Source organism: Heptranchias perlo, chromosome 24 (genome assembly GCF_035084215.1).
Source record: "Heptranchias perlo isolate sHepPer1 chromosome 24, sHepPer1.hap1, whole genome shotgun sequence".
In the NCBI taxonomy this organism is placed as follows: Eukaryota; Metazoa; Chordata; class Chondrichthyes; order Hexanchiformes; family Hexanchidae; genus Heptranchias; species Heptranchias perlo.
This window is the reverse complement of record NC_090348.1, coordinates 5,069,952-5,090,375: the sequence shown is the minus strand read 5'-3', so window position 1 is coordinate 5,090,375 and position 20,424 is coordinate 5,069,952. Positions and strand designations below refer to the sequence as shown.

At 47.7% G+C, this 20,424-nt stretch overlaps 1 protein-coding gene across 5 annotated transcripts in view; it reads right to left on the bottom strand.

Moving 5' to 3' along the window:
- Nucleotides 1-3,160: 3,160 nt before the first annotated feature.
- tmcc3 (transmembrane and coiled-coil domain family 3) overlaps nucleotides 3,161-20,424 on the bottom strand; it is a 130,805-nt gene continuing 113,541 nt past the window's right edge. For all 5 annotated transcript variants that reach the window (XM_068004652.1, XM_068004650.1, XM_068004655.1 and 2 more), the window contains exons 3-4: nucleotides 12,741-12,876; nucleotides 3,161-6,335 (exon numbers count right to left, since the gene is read on the bottom strand). In XM_068004652.1, coding sequence (XP_067860753.1) covers nucleotides 6,033-6,335; nucleotides 12,741-12,876 — 439 coding nt within the window. In that variant the 3' untranslated portion in view covers nucleotides 3,161-6,032. The remainder of the gene's footprint in view (nucleotides 6,336-12,740; nucleotides 12,877-20,424) is intronic.

Below are 20,424 nucleotides of genomic sequence, written 5' to 3'. Positions count from 1 at the left end.
GATGAGGTTTATAGACTGAGATTTATAAGGCACAGCTGTTGCCAGGATCAACTGAAACTGGTGGAAGTGAAGAGTTTCTGAATGTGAAGAGTGTGGAGAGTTTGACTAGTGATTTCTGCAACTGGAAACAAATTTTTGCAGCAATTTTTCTTTTGCCATTCCACCTACACAGACCTACTCTTGCTTCTGAAAGTGTGAGACCACTGGGAAATTTTCACCCCCTCCTCATGGAGGGCTTTTCAGGAGCAGATCAGGCCATTCCCTATGGGCATACTCTTGTCTGCCATTATCGTGAAGGAGGAGCAGCACAGGATGGAGCATAGGAGAGGCGGCCAGCATTTAAGGAGAATGCACCCCCCCCCCCACTCCTCCATTGAATATATTAGCACCATAGCCGTAATAGAGAAGTGCACTTCACCAAAGAGGCATTGGGCAGCTCTGCCACCTACTACATGCAGCCACGGTATTCTGCCCGCACAGCTCTCTCTATGGCTCTCAACTTTTATAGCACAGGATCATTCCAAGCAGCCACAGGGGCTCTCTGTAATGTCAGCAAGGCTTTAGCATGAGGTGACTGACGCACTTTACATTAGAGCTTGAGCAATTCATCACCTTTGGCATCACAGCCAGGCAGCATGGAGATAGGGCCACCCAGTTTTATAGGGTTGCTGGCTTCCCCAAACTCCAGGTTGCAATCGATGGCACCCACGTGGCTTAGCATGATCCCACAGAAAAACCCTTCAACTACCTCAACCTACTCCAATCCTTCAATGTACGGATTGCATGTGACTATGTAAAGGATCCCACACAACAATGTGATATATGCTGGAAGTTGTCATGAGGCAGTTAACCTTCGGAATTCAGCCCACCTTGAACTCTTCAGGCAAGAAAATCATGCCAGTGGACAGCTTGTGGGTGACAAACCCCATTCCCTGCTCCCATGGATAATGACCCCCACCAAGAGTGGCCCACATAGGAGCATAGGAGCACTATAACAAGGCACCTCCTCTACAAGAGAGTCAGGGTCTTACAGGCAAGTTTTCACTGCATAGACAGGTTATTGGGGGGGGGGGAGGGGGATGCTCAGATCATCTGTCATGCATACTTGTAGCCTGCTGTGTGAGCACAACTTCGTACAAAAAGGTCTGGACTTTGACATTGTTGGAATGGAGCCCTGACTTCATCAGAGGCAGAGCATCGTGATAACCACGCTCTTCACGCTCAGGAGAGTATCGTGACGACCTCCACTCAGAGAACTTCTTGCCTCTCCCTGCAGATTACTTGCCTACAAGTGGGAGGGTACACTGGGAGTCATGATGCTTAGTTGCATCACGACTATTTGGAGCAGGCTCGATGAAGCAGCTAGTCTTGTCGTGTCTGCCTTTTCGTATGTTCGTATATGTTAGGGTCCTATGTCGTCAATATGACCCTAATGCCATTTTAGGACCAAACTGGGGCACATCATGCACACTCCACCCAGTACCAGCTGGGGGTCCAACCGGAGGAGCCCAATGGTAAGTACTTACATTTTTTTCTGTGGGGCCAGAATGACGGGTGCTCCACCAAAATAACCCGGGCTGTTGCCATTCCTGCTCTCCCTCCCCGCAACGGACCAAGCACCCCTCCCACCCCCCACCCAATCCGCCCTCCCCCCACGACCTCCCTTTTCCTGGGCCCGGAGGCTTTCTGGGCCGCCTGATATCGCGGCAGTCCGCAGCTTGTCGCCTGCCCCGGGACATTTGTTTTCTGCCCACAGCCTATGTTAATGAGGCCCAGCCCGCAAAATGGACCGGGTCTCCCGTCAACACTATTGGAGGGAAAATCTGCCCCCTTGTGTTCCGGGCATAAACATGGGTGTGCGGTTTAAACATAAACAAATCCTGCACTGAGCCTGACAATGCTGAAGAATACTAACAGCCTGGCCAAGCAGTTCATCCTCATCAAGTCCACTGGGCATCACTCCAGGTCCAGGAACACACGCTGGGTTTTCTCTATGTGCTGCCTAACAAAGCCACAATATTTCACCACTGGGTGGCTACTGTTCACTTTTTCCCCTGAGTCAGAAGGTCGTGGGTTCAAGCCCCACTCCAAGACTTCAGCACCATAATCTAGGCTGACACTTCAACCCAGTACTGAGGGAATGTTGCACTGTCGGAAGTGCCGTCTTTCAGATGAGACGTTAAACCGAGGCCCCGTCTGTCTGTTATGTTCTCAATAGGTGGATGTAAAAAATCCCATGGTACTTTTCAAAGAAGAGCAGGATATTTCTCCCAGCTTCCTGGCTAATACAGTTTATCTGGTCATTTATCTCACTGCTGTTTGTGGGACCTTGTGTGCAAATTTCCTGTCATATTTGTCTACATTTCAAGTGACTACACTTCAAAAGTACTTCATTGGCTGTGAAGTGATTTGGGATATCCTGTGGATGTGAAAGGTGGCACATAAATGCAAGTTCTTTCTATAGGCTTTGTAAAGCAGTGAAGTCTCCTGGCTGGAGAGTCTAGAAGTAGAGGTCTTGGTCTCAGGATAAGGGGTCGGCCATTTAGGACCAAGATGAGGAAAGATTTCTTCACTCAAAGGGTTGTGAATCTTTGGAATTCTCTACCCCAGAGGGTTGTGGATGCTGAGTCACTGAATATATTCAAGACTGAGATCACTGGATATTTGGACACTAAGGGAATCAAGGGATATGGGGATAGGGAGGGAAAGTGGAGTTGAAGTAGAAGATCAGCCGTGTTCCCTGCGCACATTGTCACTCGGCTGCTTCCAGACATCTCCCAATGTCGCAGTTGAATCAGCTGCCGAGAGGTGCACGATGTAGCGCTCTGGGCCGTGTTCTCTGATCTTCGCTCCATCCTCGCGGAGTTATGGTCCAGCCTTGACTCGCCCCATACACCAAAATCTCACCATGTGAGAAATCCGCGAGAGACTAGAGACTAATACTAGAGACTTAGTATTAACTGGTCTCTGGGGCAGTGCTTCCTGGCCCACTTAAAGGTGGGGGGGGGGGGGGAAGCAATCAGCTCAATCCGTTCAGTAAACAGTTTGTATTAGAAGTAGCATTATAAGGTGAAAAACGAACCAGAATCACACGGAAAGTTGAAAGGTATATTCGTAAGAAATAATGGGAAAGATGAGATGACTCTTCATGGAATGCACTTCATATATTCATTTCTCATTTTTAAGTTAAAAATACACGGTACAATGAGTTTTAAAATTGGTTTGTCAAAGCCGCGTTTTACAAATAACCCTAAAACAAAATTTCACCAAATCCATTTGTGTGATAGTTCTGATGCACAATTGTTCGAATTACAACTCCTGGAGAAAAAATAACTTAAGTTCATTTCTGAGTCCCTGACGTGACCAGGATGAGGAAGCCTCCTTACTTTCATTATCAGACATATTTAGGTGTGCCGCAGGTATTAAGTCTGTTACTCACTTCCACAACACTTAACAAAGCAATGTCTTAGCACCATAGTGTTCCAAAACAGTCAATATATGTATTGTATATGAACCTCTCCAGGATCCGTAGAAAAATAGCAAATTAATACACCGATCATAGGGAATAATGTTAATGTATACTTTTCCCATGAATTTATTTCTGTAGTCTTTTTGGTATTCCTAAGGGAATTTGTTTTCTCTGATTGAAAGGGAAAAAAATTACGGAACATTGTTTGAAGAAAAACATACTGACTAACAAGAAACCCAATTCTTTTTTTACTCCAAGCTTTAAGCCACCTTGCAGGTAGGTGTACATGCTCAATTTCAGATTGTAAGATAAATTCATCAATCGCACAGTCCCTTGCAGGGAGCATGGATTGGAGGATCGGCATTACAGTGCTGAATCGGCAATCCTACCCATATATTTCCATTGAGCCCGTACGCTTTCTATCCTATTCATAGGCACTCGTCTCTGGGCATTACCTAAGTTGGACATACCTAGTTGGAGGTTGAAATGTTAAACCAAGCTACCAGAAGCCAGCATCTGAAACCAACAGTTGTGTCTAACAATGAAAAGTGAAAGATGTTTTCTTCCAGTGGTACCATGAGGCTGAGGGTATTTCTGGTGATTAACCAGGAGTCGGGCTCACTATCAGATCTGGATGGGCAGTCACATCACTGGGAGTTGGGATTAGACCCACACTTCTACAGGAAACTCTGCGAGCCAGTGTCCTAACGGATAGGTTGTAACAGGCTGGACAAGCAGCAGAAAGCTTACCATTGACCAGTACTGGTAGGCTGCTCGATTTTAGCCGGTTAGACATCAGCAATACTGCTGTCCACATTTGGAGAATCATTTGATCTTGGCTCTTACCAACCAGTGCCAAGACTTCTTGGACTTTAGTAAGTGGGGGAGTGTCCCAACAGGGAATGGCTGAGGACTTCCATATCAAGCAAGCAGAATCTCTATCTGTGGGGATTTCTGAGTCGCTTGGTTTGGAGATTCTTAAATATTATTTCCACCCTTATTGGACATCCAGCTGTTCAAAAACAGAACCTTGAAACCCTAAAAACTCTTCAAAAAACAAGATATAGTTAGTAGGAAGTCCCTAAATCTAATTAATAAATGATTCGTATCTGTTTATTTAAAAAGCTATTCTGAAAAAAAACATAAAGGCCATTCTTGTCCATTTTTCAGAAAATGATCTTTTAATTTTTGTGTCCTTAATCTTAATCTCTAAGCCATCAATAGATTTTACTTTTCAGCATGAATTTAATCCAGATTTCATTACGAGCGAGCGAAAGGATTAACGGGGTAATTTTGTGTGGTCAAGCTCCCAGTGTGGAACCTTACGAGATGGGTCGCAGAATTAATCTTAGAATGTTACAGTGCTATTTCCGGCCCCTGCTTCTGTGTGGCCAGGCTCCACGCTGGGAGCAAAGGTCTCACAAAATTACTCCTTAAAAGAACAAAAAACTTCATTAACAGTAATACCTGGGCAAAGTCAAAGTCAAACCCTTCTGTGTTTAAATGTAATCTAATTTTACTTCTGTTGGAGATGCTTCAATTTCAATGCAATACCAGCCCCGGTCCTATGAAGTTCTGGTTACAGATTGAGTGCATTTTGTTCGCGAATACATATACACAAAAGAAAAATGGGACAAAATTCAGTAATAATGGATGGAAAATGATATGGAAAATGTGCCTTATTGTGAGGTATGTAAAAGTGATTATACAGTACTACAGTGTATTTAAAATAGTTCTCTTCAAAACAGTATAATTAAATATGACAAAAATTTAACCCCCACCTGCCCCACAAAAACTGACTTCACCAAGAGTTATTTTCATTTACTTTCTTCTGGTGAGGCAGGTACAGAGTTAAAAGTTGGAGTATAACTGCTGATTAGACACATTTACCTCAGTTCTGGCGCAATAATGCTTGTCAAATGTCCATTTATCAGGATTGGATTGACAAAAAGTTCATTATGACCTGATTGACAGAAGCCTTACGGCCTGATAGGTTGAATTAAATGATCAATTGTATTTGTGACTGGGCGCAAGCCAGTGTTTGCCTCATCTTTCGGCAGTCCACAAATTCAGCATCACCCGTTGGTTGGCTCCATCCTTTCATCAGTAGATCTCAGGTAAACATCGAGTGTAAACACCCCACTAAAGCAAAGCCCGACAGTCCTGGTCCACTCTTTCTCATCCCACTTGGCTTTTTTCTAATTGGTCCGTAAAGTAGCAAGTGGTCAGAAACCCCTCCATATTTAGGTCGGTCACTCTTTTGTCCAAAGGATCAGCTCGGATGTAAGAAGTGGCACGCAGCGTGGGGTCAAAGGTTAACACATCAGGCGCTGCTAGGGTGCTGTTATAGCAACAGGCGTTGGAGATGATCTTGCAACAAAATAATTTATTGGACACATCAGATAAGGCGCTGTCCAAAAGCCTTTTAATGTGGTACACATTTGTAGAGGTAATTGTATAAATGTTTTTTGTCCCTATATATATATATTTTCCTTTGTTTAAAATTTTTATTTCAGAATAATAGTTCTTCACAAGTTTGACAAGCATTCTAAATCACAGTGGATCACCTGCTTATAAAAATATGGTCTGTAAGACACTGAATCTGATCCCATTTCTTCCAAAAGATGAAAACGAGTATCACTGCGCAGAGCGTACAAACAATGTTTAAACGGCTCTTCATTAGAGGGATACTGAACTTGGCAATGGTAGAGACACAGACGAGGATGACGGTCATGATGGCCAGAAAGACGTTGATACATTTTCCCAGGAGCACCTTGGCATTAGCGTTTTCGATCTGCACCACTTGCTGCTGCTGTTGATGTAACTCCAAGGTGGCAAGTCTCGTCTGGCACGATTCTAGAGCTTCCTACGCAAGGACACACAAACACAGGACACTTCAGTGAACAAGGCTGAAGTAGGTCAGACAAGGCACGATGTGGGATTAATTTTAGAAATAAAAGTACCTTTTTATTGATCTAAACAAGTGTGGGAGAAGTGTTAGTAAGCAAAAGACAAGGGTTGCTTTGGCCGATATCTTAAATCCTACTTGCCTTTAAAATCCTTGTCCTTTTGTTTATTCGTTCATGGGATGTGGGCGTCGCTGCCAAGGCCAGCATTTATTGCCCATCCCATCCTTGTCTACAGATGATTGCCTGGCTTTGCTTCTCCCTAGCTCAGCAATCTCTTCCAACCCTACTGTGACCACACATCCTCCACTCTTCTGACTGATCTACTCCCTGTCCCTCTCTCCCACCACTCCAGCGTCAGGGGCAAACCCTTCAGCCGCCATGACCCTGTGCTGGGAAGTACCCATCCCAAATCCCTTTGCCTTTCTACCTCTCTCCTCAGCCTCTTGAAAATCTACCTCGTTGACCATGCCTTCTGTTCCCTCTTCCTGCTCAGATCCATCAAACCCACTTACAAACTGCCAAGGGACTGTTCATTGGGTGAAAAGTGCTATAAAAGTGCAAGTTGTTAATTTTTGCTAGTAGACCTCCAGTGGCACTGCCTATGAAGTTATCTCTTGTACCATTCTGCTGTCTAATTCTTTCTGTGTTGCTCATGCACTTTCCCTCCCCCTCCTTCTTTCCCCTCCCTCTCTCCTGTCTCCATCTTCCCTCTCCCTCCCCTTTCCTCCACCTCTCCCTCCTCTCTCTCCCCCTCTGCTCCCCCCTCTCCCTCCCCCCTCCTCCCCCCTCTCCCTCCCCCCTCCTCCCCCTTCTCTCCTCTCCCTCCCCCTCCCCTCCCTCCCCCTCCTCTCCCTCCCCCTCCTCTCTCTCTCTCCCACCCTTGCCTCCCCCTCTCTCTCCCTCCTCTCCCCCCTCCTCCCCCTTCTCTCCTACCCCTGCCTCCCCCTCTCTCTCCTTTCTCTCCCCCTCTGCTCCTTCTCTCCCCCTCCGCTCCTTCTCTCCCCCTCTGCTCCTTCTCTCTCCCTCCTCTCTCTCCCCCCTCCTCCCCCTTCTCGCCTACCCCTGCTTCCCCCTCTCTCTCCTCTCTCTCCCCCTCTGCTCCCCCCTTCTCTCCCTCTCTCCTCTCCCTCTCTCCCTCCTCCCCATCTCTCCCTCTCTCTCTCTCCCTCCCTCTCGCTCTCTCTCTCCCTCATCTCTCCTTTCTCTCCCCCATCTCTCCCTCTCTCCTCTCCCTCCCCCACCTTTCTCTCCCTCCTCTCTCTCTCTCACCCTCCCTCTCGCTCTCTCTTCACATGTGTTCCTTTATTGAGGAACTCACTTCTATCTCTTTCATTTTTTAAAACCAAAAGGTACACGAGTCCAGTACTGGGTCAGAGATGTGTGCCAGGGACAAGTGGGAAAAGGCTGTTGGGGAGTGTGTGTGGGTAAGAGGGCAATAGGAAGGGGTGTTGGGAACTTAGGTTAAGGGTATTTGAGGATGGAAAGGGGGCTCGGCGGTATAGGGTTAGTGTTCCCAAATGTTCCCAATCTCCCTTTTCAGCTTCTACCCCCCCCCCCCACCCCACAATAGAACAAAGGGGGGGGGATTTAACTTGGTACGCCTGGTCACCTGGACAGTAGGTCTCAAAATCCTCCCCGTTAACTCCAACCATGTGGCTGGTGCCACTTTGAAAGGGGCCTCCTGCTGTTTCTAGTGGTAGGCCCCTTTGTTATGGAAATAGGGGCTCTAGGACCCCGATTACCATTTTAGGTTGGAGTTGGTCGGAGCTCCAATCAGTTCCACGAGCAATAGAGCCGATGAGGCTCAGCCAAGGTAAATTGGAAACTATTTTTTGTGGGACACAGACGAGCAGGAGTACTCCACCTGGCCCCACAAAAATAATCTGGGCTGCTGCCACCCCAGGAGCGCCCCCCACTCCGTGATCGTGAACACCCCCCCGCGCTCCCTGTACTTACCTTGCTGCCGGTCAGGGTGGTCCGATATTGGCCAGCCGCATCGGGACACACCCCTCTATTTGTCATTTACACAAGCCCATGACCTCTGACCCCCCCCCCCACTCCCTCACAGCCCCTGTCCCTGGCTCCAGAGGTCCACTCCCTGCTCCCTGCCAACTTCTCATCCCCAACACGAGCCCATTACCCTCCACTCCCTCACGCAAAGAAATGAGATGACACGTGCAGAAGACCCCTGCTCGCACAGATTTCAGAAAGGAGATTTGTGTTATATTTTAATTATTCATCAGTCATATTGTGCAAAGTCTTTCTCTCAGCCGTGGCTCAGTGGGTAACCCTCTCACCTCTGAGTCAGAAGGTTGTGGGTTCAAGCCCCACTCCAGGAACATGAGCACATAATCTAGGCTGACTCTCCAGTGCAGTACTGAGGGAGTGCTGCACTGTCAGAGTACCGTCTTTCAGATGAGACATAAAATCGAGGTCCCGTCGACTCTTTCAGGTGATTGTAAAAGATCCCATGGCTGTGCTATTTCAAAGAAGAGCAGGGGAGTCCTCCCCGGTGTCTTGGCCAATATTTATCCCTCAACCAATATCACTACAAAACAGATTATCTGGTCATTATCTCATTGCTGTTTGTGGGATCTTGCTGTGTGCAAATTGGCTGCCGCGTTTCCTACATTACAACAGTGACTACACTTCAAAAACTACTTCATTGGTTGTTAATTATTTTGGGATGTCCCGAGGTTGTGAAAGGCGCTGGAGAGTAAGAGGTTTAGGGGTGATCTTATACAAGTCTATAAAATAATGAGGGGCATAGATAAGGTAGATAGTCAAAATCTTTACCCAAAGGTAGGGGAGTCTATAACGAGGGGGCACAGATTTAAGGTGAGAGGGGAGAGATACAAAAGGGTCCAGAGGGGCAATTTTTTCACTCAAAGGGTGGTGAGTGTCTGGAACGAGCTGCCAGAGGCAGTAGTAGAGGTGGGTACAATTTTGTCTTTTAAAAAGCATTTGGACAGTTACATGGGTAAGATGGGTATAGAGGGATATGGGCCAAGTGCAGGCAATTGGGACTAGCTTAGTGGTATTAACTGGGCGACATGGACATGTTGGGCCGAAGGGCCTGTTTCCATGTTGTAAACTTCTATGATTCTATGATTCTAAATGCAAGTTCCTTCTTTTTCTCCAATATTGATTTTCCCCACAGCCACATTCTACCAAAATAATTCTATACAATCCCGTTCCAGCAACAACACTGTCCCAGATACTCCCTGACAGTTAGTTCTCCACCAACCCTTCTATAAAATCCCTAAAAACAAAATTCATTACATAAAAAAATCACTAACCTACCAATCCCTCCAACCCTCCCCACCCCCCAGTCCTCATGAACATTCCCAATTACAGGTATATTATCCCCCATATATCGTATCCAAGCCCTGCTATCTGAGGCCTGACAGTCTGAGATGATCACTGCACTATAATCCCTCTCGGGCACTGCCTGGCCACGGCTGACACACAATGTATGCGCAAATAGTGCAGTTAGGCTGTGGTGCTGATGTTACTCTGCCAAGCCATCAGGGTGCAACTTCCTCCCAAACCACATTTCTGGGTTGCTAGTTCAGTACCATAACCACTAAGATACCATGCACTGCAGCAACTCGCCAAGGCTTCTTCAACAGCACCTCCCAAACCCACGACCTCTACTACCTAGGACAAGGGCAGCAGGCACAGGGAAACAACACCACCTGCACGTTCCCCTCCAAGTCACACACCATCCCGACTTGGAAATATATCGCCGTTCCTTCATTGTCGCTGGGTCAAAATCCTGGAACTCCCTTCCTAACAGCACTGTGGGAGAACCGTCACCACACGGACTGCAGCAGTTCAAGAAGGCGGCTCACCACCACCTTCTCAAGGGCAATTAGGGATGGGTAAGAAATGCCGGCCTTGCCAGCGACGCCCAATGAATGAATAAGAAAAACACCACTCCCCTTCCTGATAGTCCTGATATTCAGCCCCTCCCACCCTTCTGAGGTCAGATGGTCTTTCTACCTCAACTATAGGCCTCTCACCACCCGACTTTGAACGGGACTCTGCTCTCTAGCTTTTGCCACTGCTCCACCCCTAAACCCCATCACTCCCTCCCTTCCCTTCCTCCCAACCCCATATATGGCCAGGACTTCACTGCCCACTTCGTTAATAAAATGACACAGCACAGAAGGAGGCCATTTGGCCCATCATGCCTGTGCCAGCTCTTTGAAAGAGATTTAGTCCCACTCCTCTGTTCTTTCCCCATAGCCGTGTAAATTCTTTCCCTTCAAGTATTTATCGAATTCCTTTTTGAAAGTTACTATTGAATCTGTTTCCTTCACCCTTTCAGGCAGCGCATTCCAGATCATAACAACTCGCTGCGTAAAAAAATGTTTCCTCATGTCGCCTCTGGTTCTTTTGCCGATCATCTGGTTACCAACTCTGCTGCCTCTGGAAACTGTTTCTCCTTATTTATTCTATCAAAATCCTTCATGATTTTGAACACCTCTATCAATTCTCCCCTTAACCTTCTCAGCTCTAAGGAGAACAACCCCAGTTTCTCCAGTCTCTCCACATAATTGAAGTCCCTCATCCCTGGTACCATTCTAGTAAATCTCTTCTGCACCCTCTTTAAGGCCTACACATCTTTCCTAAAGTGTAGTGCCCAGAATTGATCACAATTCTCCAGCTGGGGCCTAACCAGTGTTTTATAAAGGTTTAGTATAACTTCCTTGTTTTTGTACTCTACGTAATTGGTTTGAGTTGAAACCCACAGTGAGTTGCATTCTTGATGCAAAAACCTGAACTACCGTTAGTATCTTCGGTTGAAATTCCCAATCAGTAGATGTAACTCCAAGGTGGCGAACCTCGTCACATTTAGACCTAACACATAGGGGATGATTTTAAACCCCAAGAACGGGCGGGTTGGGGGCGGGTGGGAGTTGAAAATAGTTGTTTTTTTGGGTCGCAACCGCAAAATCTTCGGACTTGGCGTTCCCGGTGGGAAGCCTGGGCTTTTCCGCACCGATGTTAAACCCGGAAATAAAGCCGGGTTGCGGCCTCGACCCAAAAAACAACTATTTTCAACTCCCACCCGCCCCCAACCCCCCCATTCTTGGGATTTAAAATCACCCCCACCCATAGTTTAATGTCCCTTAATTCTCATTTTCTTTGAAATGGAGTTTTTCTTCTTGTCACAGGTTTGCTTATTTCCTCCTTTCAGTTCCTCTTTCTCTCCTGTGCCACACAGTGCTCCTGTGTCAGGAGGAGATCGACTAACTGACCACACACAGAGCGACGGCGGTCAGCTGGAGAGGGAAGTGAAAGAGAGAATAACTTTAGGGGCGGCAGGCAGTGTTTTAACTCTATTTGAATCTGTTCCTGTGCTCGCTCTGCCTATAAACACGGTAGACGTGTACGATTAACTTGAGTGGGTGAAGGTTTTATGATTCCCGTCAGCTAGGAACTACTTTATAGAATTTGTCAAGTTGGTAACAATTTCCACTTTTTTTTAAAGAAGGAAGATAAACCCAACTCTCTCTGAACATGTGACAGCATTTCAAATTCTGAAAATTATCATCAATAACCGGTCACAAGAGCAGAAAATGACTGGAAGAGGCAATGGGTCAGTCAGCATCTGTGGAGAGAGTAAGGAAGTTTAGATTCTGGATGATTCACAATTGAGAAATAAGAGACAGACAGAGAGTAACCTGATCAGAAAAAGACCAGGGAGATATGCTTGTCTGCCTCAGACTTCCAGCATCTGCAGGATTTTGCTTTTTATTTCGATAACTGGTACTGTGTTAGGGATTAGCTGTGCACTTCACAGCTTGCTGGAACGCTCCTGTTCCAAACTATTTTATTTTTTGGAAAGGAGCTTGTATTAAAATCATGGTGAATAAAGCTGAGAGTCATCACGTAGAGTTAGTCTAAACAACAACAACAACTCACACTTATACAGTGGCTTTAACGTAGCAAAACATCCCGAGGAGCGATGATCAAACAAAATTTGACACCGAGCCACACAAGGTGATATTAAAACAGGTGATGGAGGTAGGTTTTTAGGAGGGTCTGAAAGGAGGAGAGAGAGGTGGAGAGGCGGAGAGGTTGAGGGAGGGAATTCCAGAGCTTAGAGCCTAGGCAGCTGAAGGCACGGCCGCCAATGGTGGAGCGATTAAAATCGGGGATGCACAAGACACCAGAATTGGAGGAGCGCAGAGATCTCGGAGGGTTGTAGGTCTGGAGGAGGTTACAGAGATAGGGAGGGGGGGGGCGAGGCCATGGAGGGATTTGAACACAGGGATGAGAATTTTAAAATCAAGGCGCTGCAGTTTTATTCTGAATATATAAACATTACACTGACAGCAGCGCACACATACCTGAATGTCACGGGCTCGCTCGTACGATTGGTAAGCTACTTTTTCCTCAATGCTGGCCAGCTCTTGTTTTAGATCAATCGTCTCGTGCTGATGAAGTTCGGTGAGATTGTTCAGCTGGTATTCCAAATTTTCCGACCTAAAAACAAAGCCCGTTAGAACTGATCCTCACACGCATTTATAGAACTTGTCTTATTATTAAAGAAAGAACTTGCATTTCTATTGTGCCTTTCACGACCTCAGGACTTCCCAAAGCGCTTTACAGACAATGGAGTAATTTTGAAGTATTGTCGCTGTTGTAATGTGGGAAACACTGCAGCCAATTTGTGCACAGCAAGATCCCACAACAGCAATATGATAATGACCAGATGAACTGTTTTCAGTGGTGTTGGTTGAGGGATAAATATTGGCCAGGACACCGGGGAGAACTCCCATGCTCTTCTTCGAGATCATAGAATCATAGAATCGTAGACTGGTTACAGCACAGAAGGAGGCCATTCGGCCCATTGAGCCTGTGCCGGCTCTTTGTAAGAGCAATCCAAATAGTCCCACTCCCCCGCTCTTTCCCTGTAGCCTTGCAAATTTTTTCCCTTCAAATATTTATCCAATTCCTTTTTGAAAGCCACGATTGAATCTGCTTCCACCACCCTTTCAGGCAGCCCATTCCAGATCATAACTACTCACTGCGTAAAAAAGTTTTTCCTCATGTCGCCTTTGGTTCTTTTGCCAATCACCTTAACTCTATGTCCTCTGGTTCTTGACCCTTCCACCAATAGGAACAGTTTCTCTTTATTTACTTTATGTAAACCCTTCATGATTTTGAACACTTCTATCAAATCTCCTCTCAACCTTCTCTGCTCTAAGGAGAACAACCCCAGCTTCTCCGGTCTCTCCACGTGACTGAAGTCCCTCTGAAGATAATGCCATGGGATCTTTTACTTCCACTTGTGAGGGCAGACGGGGCCTCGGTTTAACATCTCGTCGGAAAGGTAGCATCTACCTCAGTACTGCATTGATGTGTCGGCCTAGGTCACATGCTCAAGTCTCGGGAGTGGGGCTCGAACCCACTCAGAGGAAAGGCTGACACCTCAATTTGTTTCATTTACATTCACTTGTGCCCAGTGCAACTTGAAGACACTTAAATTTTATCTAAAAGAATGTATGCCTTAGAATCCCTGCAGAATCCAGATAATTTTAACAACCTGTAGCTGAATAGCCTGTGTTTTACCCTTTGATACAGCTCCATCCAGTGGTTAGATAGCACATTACATGCAGGGACCTTGCTCAGAAATAACCAGGTTACACCCGAGTAAAATCAACCAGAGGAACTACCATTACACTGGAGAAAAGATAGCTGGGGGCAGGCGAGATGATTTAGGAACATTAGGAACAGGAGCAGGCCATTCAGCCCCTCGAGCCTGTTCATTCTATCAGATAATGGCTGATCTGCACCTCGACTCCATTTGCTCCCTATCCCTTGATACCCTTCACCCAACAAAAATCTGTCGATCTCAGCTTTGAAAGCTCCTACTGACTTTTGGGGGAGACACTTCCAGATTTCTACTCCCCTTTGTGTGAAAAGGTGCTTCCTGATTTCCCTCCTGAATTTAAGATTGTGTCCCCTTGTTATTGATTCCCCCAACAAAGGAAATAGTTTCTCTGTATCTACCCTAGCAAATGCCTTTATAACTTTAAACACCTCGGTTAGATCACCCCTATTTCTAAACTTTAGGGAATACAAGCCTAGTTTATGCAAGCTGTCCTCATAATTTAACCCTCTAAGCCCCGGCGGTCATTCTAAAATAATCATTCGATTTAAGATAATGAAGAGTGTTGATGAGTTGAAGGAGAATGAAAATGCAGGGGAGTACTTTATAAAATATTCACCCCCCTAAGTAAGTTTTTTTTAAATCATCTGTCGAGTTAGGAGACACTCTGGGGAAAAATTCCCTCAACCTTTTTGGCCGAATTACATTGTATTGGGTCTGGGCGGGAGGGTGAATGGATTGGAATAACGGCCAGTCCCTGCGTCTTTATCCGTCTGTCTTAAAAATACAATCTGCGTTGCGTAACTGTGTTTTGCTGACACTACATTTAGTTCAGCTTCTGAAGCTGACAAAGCTACTTGCTAATTTGCAGCACGTACAGGAGCGGAATCAAACAGGAATCGTCAGTGAGGTGAGAAAACAGTCAGGGCACATCAACAGGAAATAATCGTACGTCTTACTTACCAACTGGTGCTAGTCGAACCAGTGTGTGAAGAGCGATCAGCTCGGTTTGATCATGAATGTAAAAAGCAGTTACTGGCAGCCATTCTTTGTGGGTCTGTGTGTTTAATCATAGCACGAGAGGCTGAGTAACGGAGCCCCCGTCCAGTCACCAGAGGACTCTCAATTGTTGTGGGCATAGTGATGAGAAAAGAGCCCGATCCTGTACCGCACGTACACCACCTGCACACCGCATGTACCGCACGTACACCACATGCACACCGCATGTACCGCACGTACACCACCTGCACACCGCATGTACCGCACGTACACCACCTGCACACCGCATGTACCGCACGTACACCACATGCACACCGCATGTACCGCACGTACACCACCTGCACACCGCATGTACCGCACGTACACCACATGCACACTGCATGTACCGCACGTACACCACATGCACACCGCATGTACCGCACGTACACCACATGCACACCGCATGTACCGCACGTACACCACATGCACACCGCATGTACCGCACGTACACCGCACGTACCTAGTCTGCCCCGGCCGGGAGAAGGGCGGACTCCCATTTTACACCCCATTGACTTCAATGACCACCGATTGCCTACACCATCACACCAGTGCATGCTGGGAGTTACACCAGTGCATGCGGGGAGTTACACCAGTGCATGCTGGGAGTTACACTGTGCGTGCTGGGAGTTACACCGGTGCGTGCTGGGAGTTACACTGTGCGTGCTGGGAGTTACACCAGTGCATGCTGGGAGTTACACTGTGCATGCTGGGAGTTACACCGGTGCGTGCTGGGAGTTACACCGGTGCGTGCTGGGAGTTACACCGGTGCGTGCTGGGAGTTACACCAGTGCATGCTGGGAGTTACACTGTGCGTGCTGGGAGTTACACCGGTGCGTGCTGGGAGTTACACCGGTGCGTGCTGGGAGTTACACCGGTGCGTGCTGGGAGTTACACTGTGCGTGCTGGGAGTTACACTGTGCGTGCTGGGAGTTACACCGGTGCGTGCTGGGAGTTACACCGGTGCGTGCGGGGAGTTATACCGGTGCGTGCTGGGAGTTACACCTGTGTGTGCGGGGAGTTACACCGGTGCGTGCTGGGAGTTACACCGGTGCGTGCTGGGAGTTACACCTGTGCGTGCGGGGAGTTACACCGGTGCGTGCTGGGAGTTACACCTGTGCGTGCGGGGAGTTATACCGGTGCGTGCTGGGAGTTACACCGGTGCGTGCTGGGAGTTACACCGGTGCGTGCTGGGAGTTACACTGTGCGTGCTGGGAGTTACACTGTGCGTGCTGGGAGTTACACCGGTGCGTGCTGGGAGTTACACCGGTGCGTGCTGGGAGTTACACCGGTGCGTGCTGGGAGTTACACCGGTGCGTGCTGGGAGTTACACTGTGCGTGCTGGGAGTTACACTGTGCGTGCGGGGAGTTACACCGGTGCGTGCTGGGAGTTACACCGGTGCGTGCTGGGAGTTACACCGGTGCGTGCTGGGAGTTACACCTGTGCGTGCGGGGAGTTACACCGGTGCGTGCTGGGAGTTACACCTGTGCGTGCGGGGAGTTATACCGGTGCGTGCGGGGAGTTACACTGTGCATGCTGGGAGTTATACCGGTGCGTGCTGGGAGTTATACGGGTGCGTGCTGGGAGTTACACCGGTGCGTGCTGGGAGTTACACCGGTGCGTGCTGGGAGCTGTAATCTACAACTTTATTGGGGCTCCTTGCAGCTGAGAAAGTTATAGCTCTGGGAAGCCCAATGAATGTCTTAGTGACGGACAGGCCTCAAACTGAAACCATTGTTTGAGGCATTTAAAATGCTTTTGTTTAGGTAAGTAAAATAGTTTTCTTGTAAATTTCATAATTTTTCATCTCTTTATTATGTTACAATATCACCCATAGTTAGTTTTTTTTATTCGTTCATGGGATGTGGGCGTCGCTGGCGAGGCCGGCATTTATTGCCCATCCCTAATTGCCCTTGAGAAGGTGGTGGTGAGCCGCCGCCTTGAACCGCTGCAGTCCGTGTGGTGAAGGTTCTCCCACAGTGCTGTTAGGAAGGGAGTTCCAGGATTTTGACCCAGCGACAATGAAGGAACGGCGATATATTTCCAAGTCGGGATGGTGTGTGACTTGGAGGGGAACGTGCAGGTGGTGTTGTTCCCATGTGCCTGCTGCCCTTATCCTTCTAGGTGGTAGAGGTCGCGGGTTTGGGAGGTGCTGTCGAAGAAGCCTTGGCGAGTTGCTGCAGTGCATCCTGTGGATGGTACACACTGCAGCCACGGTGCGCCGGTGGTGAAGGGAGTGAATGTTTAGGGTGGTGGATGGGGTGCCAATCAAGCGGGCTGCTTTATCTTGGATGGTGTCAAGCTTCTTGAGTGTTGTTGGAGCTGCACTCATCCAGGCAAGTGGAGAGTATTCCATCACACTCCTGACTTGTGCCTTGTAGATGGTGGAAAGGCTTTGGGGAGTCAGGAGGTGAGTCACTCGCTGCAGAATACCCAGCCTCTGACCTGCTCTCATAGCCACAGTATTTATATGGCTGGATCATCCACTCGGCACTTCTGGCTGAAGATGGTTGCAAACGCTTCAGCCTTGTCTTTTGCACTCACGTGCTGGACTCCGCCATCATTGAGGATGGGGATGTTTGCAGAGCCTCTTCCTCCCGCTAGTTGTTTAATTGTCCACCACCATTCATGACTGGATGTGGCAGGACTGCAGAGCTCTGATCTGATCCGTTGGTTGTGGAATCGCTTAGCTCTGTCTATAGCATGTTGCTTCCTCTGTTTAGCATGCATGTAGTCCTGAGTTGTAGCTTCACCAGGTTGGCACCTCATTTTTAGGTACGCCTGGTGCTGCTCCTGGCATGCTCTTCTACACTCCTCATTGAACCAGGGTTGATCTCCTGGCTTGTTGGTAATGGTAGAGTGAGGAATATGCCGGGCCATGAGGTTACAGATTGTGCTGGAATACAATTCTGCTGCTGATGATGGCCCACAGTGCCTCATGGATGCCCAGTTTTGAGCTGCCAGATCTGTTCTGAATCTATGCTATTTAGCACGGTGGTAGTGACACACAACACGTTGGATGGTGTCCTCAGTGCGAAGACGGGACTTCGTCTCCACGAGGACTGTGCGGTAGTCACTCCTACCAATACTGTCATGGACAGATGCATTTGCGACAGGTAGATTGGTGAGGACGAGGTCAAGTAAGTTTTTCCCTCGTGTTGGTTCGCTCACCACCTGCCGCAGGCCCAGTCTGGCAGCTATGTCCTTCAGCACTCAGCCAGCTTGGTCAGTAGTGGTGCTACCGAGCCACTCTTGGTGATGAACATTGAAGTCCCCCACCCAGAGTACATTTTGTGCCCTTGGTACCCTCAGTGCTTCCTCCAAATGGTGCTCAACATGGAGGAGGACTGATTCATCAGCTGAGGGAGGGCGGTAGGTGGTAATCAGCAGGAGGTTTCCTTGCCCATGTTTGACCTGACGCCATGAGATTTCATGGGGTCCGAAGTCAATGTTGAGGACGCCCAGGGCCACTCCCTCCTGACTGTATATCACTGTACCGCCACCTCTGGTGGGTCTGTCCTGCCGGTGGGACAGGACATACCCAGGGATGGTGATGGAAGAGTCTGGGACACTGGCTGAAAGATATGATTCTGTGGGTATGTCTCTGTCAGGCTGTTGCTTGACTAGTCTGTGGGACAGCTCTCCCAATTTTGGCACAAGTCCCCAAATGTTAGTGAGGATGACTTTGCAGGGTCGACTGGGCTTGGTGTTTTGCCGTTGTCGTGTCCGGTGCCTAGTGGTCCGTCCGGTTTTATTCTTATTATGACTTTTTGTCACGAGATTTTACAACTGAGTGGCTTGCTAGGCCATTTCAGAGGGCAATTAAGAATCAACCACATTTCTGTGGGCCTGGAGTCACATATAGGCCAGACCGGGTAAGGACGGCAGGTTTCCTTCCCTAAAGGACATTAGTGAACCAGATGGGTTTTTACGACAATCCGGTAGTTTCATGGCCACCATTACTGATACTAGTATTTTAATTCCAGATTTTTATATAATTAATTGAATTTAAATTCGCCAGCTGCCGTGGCGGGATTTGAACTCATGACTCTGGATTTTAGTCCAGGCCTCTGGATTACTAGCCCAGTAACATAACCACTATGCTACCGTACCCCTCCGTTTGTGCTCAGCTTTAGTGGAGAAACCAAAATTGCAGCCAAAAAGGTTTTCAAAAAATATCTGAATCAGTTTTATTGGTTCCCCTTCTCGTTTTATTAATGGATTTGCTTATTGTTCATGCTTAACCCATTGCTTTCGAATGTCCGTGGGAATTCCTCATCGTTAGTTTTTCTAGCCACTCCCATAGTGTTTGATTCAGACATTTGGTTCTATTTTGTGAGTAAAACAATTAAGCCAATTAGGTGCAAGAATCACACAATAATTTGCACATAAACAGGTGTGAGAGCTGATTGTGAGCTGTGACTGACGAGTGATACTTTTAACAGATATAAATCGGGTGAGAAATTGGGCCGTGTAGCACCCGTTGTTCCAGTGCTACGCGGCCTACCGAAGTGCCAAGATGGCGTCTTGGCTGCGCACACACGTTTCCAGCGTGATGTGTGCCAGACACTATCTTGGTATAGGAGTTGGTGCCGGCGCAGATAACGAACACCGGCTACATGTACAGTAGGGAGAAAATGGATACGATCAGTGTGCAACGCTGATTTAAAGTGATAGACACCGTTTTGGGACTTAACGCTCAACTCAACACACAGTCTTAACCCCGACCATCTGAATGTGTCTTACAGTGCCTGGAGGACCCCCCACCAGCGCTATTTAAAGGGGCCATGCAGGATTTACAGGTTAGTGGCTGGATTATTGCTTCTGGCTGCTGAGACATTTGTAACTGTTTTTGGAGCTCTCCTAGACTTCAATACTAGGACATGGGGACAGAGCCTAACATTTAGAGCCAGGACGTGCAGGAGTGAAGTTAGGAAATGCTTCTACACACAAAGGGTGGGAGATGTTTGGAACGCTCTTCTGCAGACGGCAGTTGATGCTAGCTCACTTGTGAATTCTAAATCTGAGTTTGATAGATTTCTGTGAACCAAGGGTATTAAGGGATATGGGGCTAAGGCGGGTATATGGAGTTAGGTCACAGGTCCACCACGATCTCATTGAATAGTGGAACAGGCTCGAGGGGCTAAATGCCACTGCCACTTGCTGCCTCCTGATATGTGCCATCTTCTCCTGCAAGAAAGCGGGACGTGTGTCTGGGTGCCTGTTGTGGTTGAATAGCTGCCAGTGTGGGTGGCCTGTGAGTTGTGGATGGACGGCTTGAAACAGTGGTAATGTGTAAGGGTGAGAGGAAGCACCTGATTGGAAGAGTTGAGTACTGATGGAAAGAGTTTGTTGGTATGTGACAGGGGCTGTAGTGTGTGGT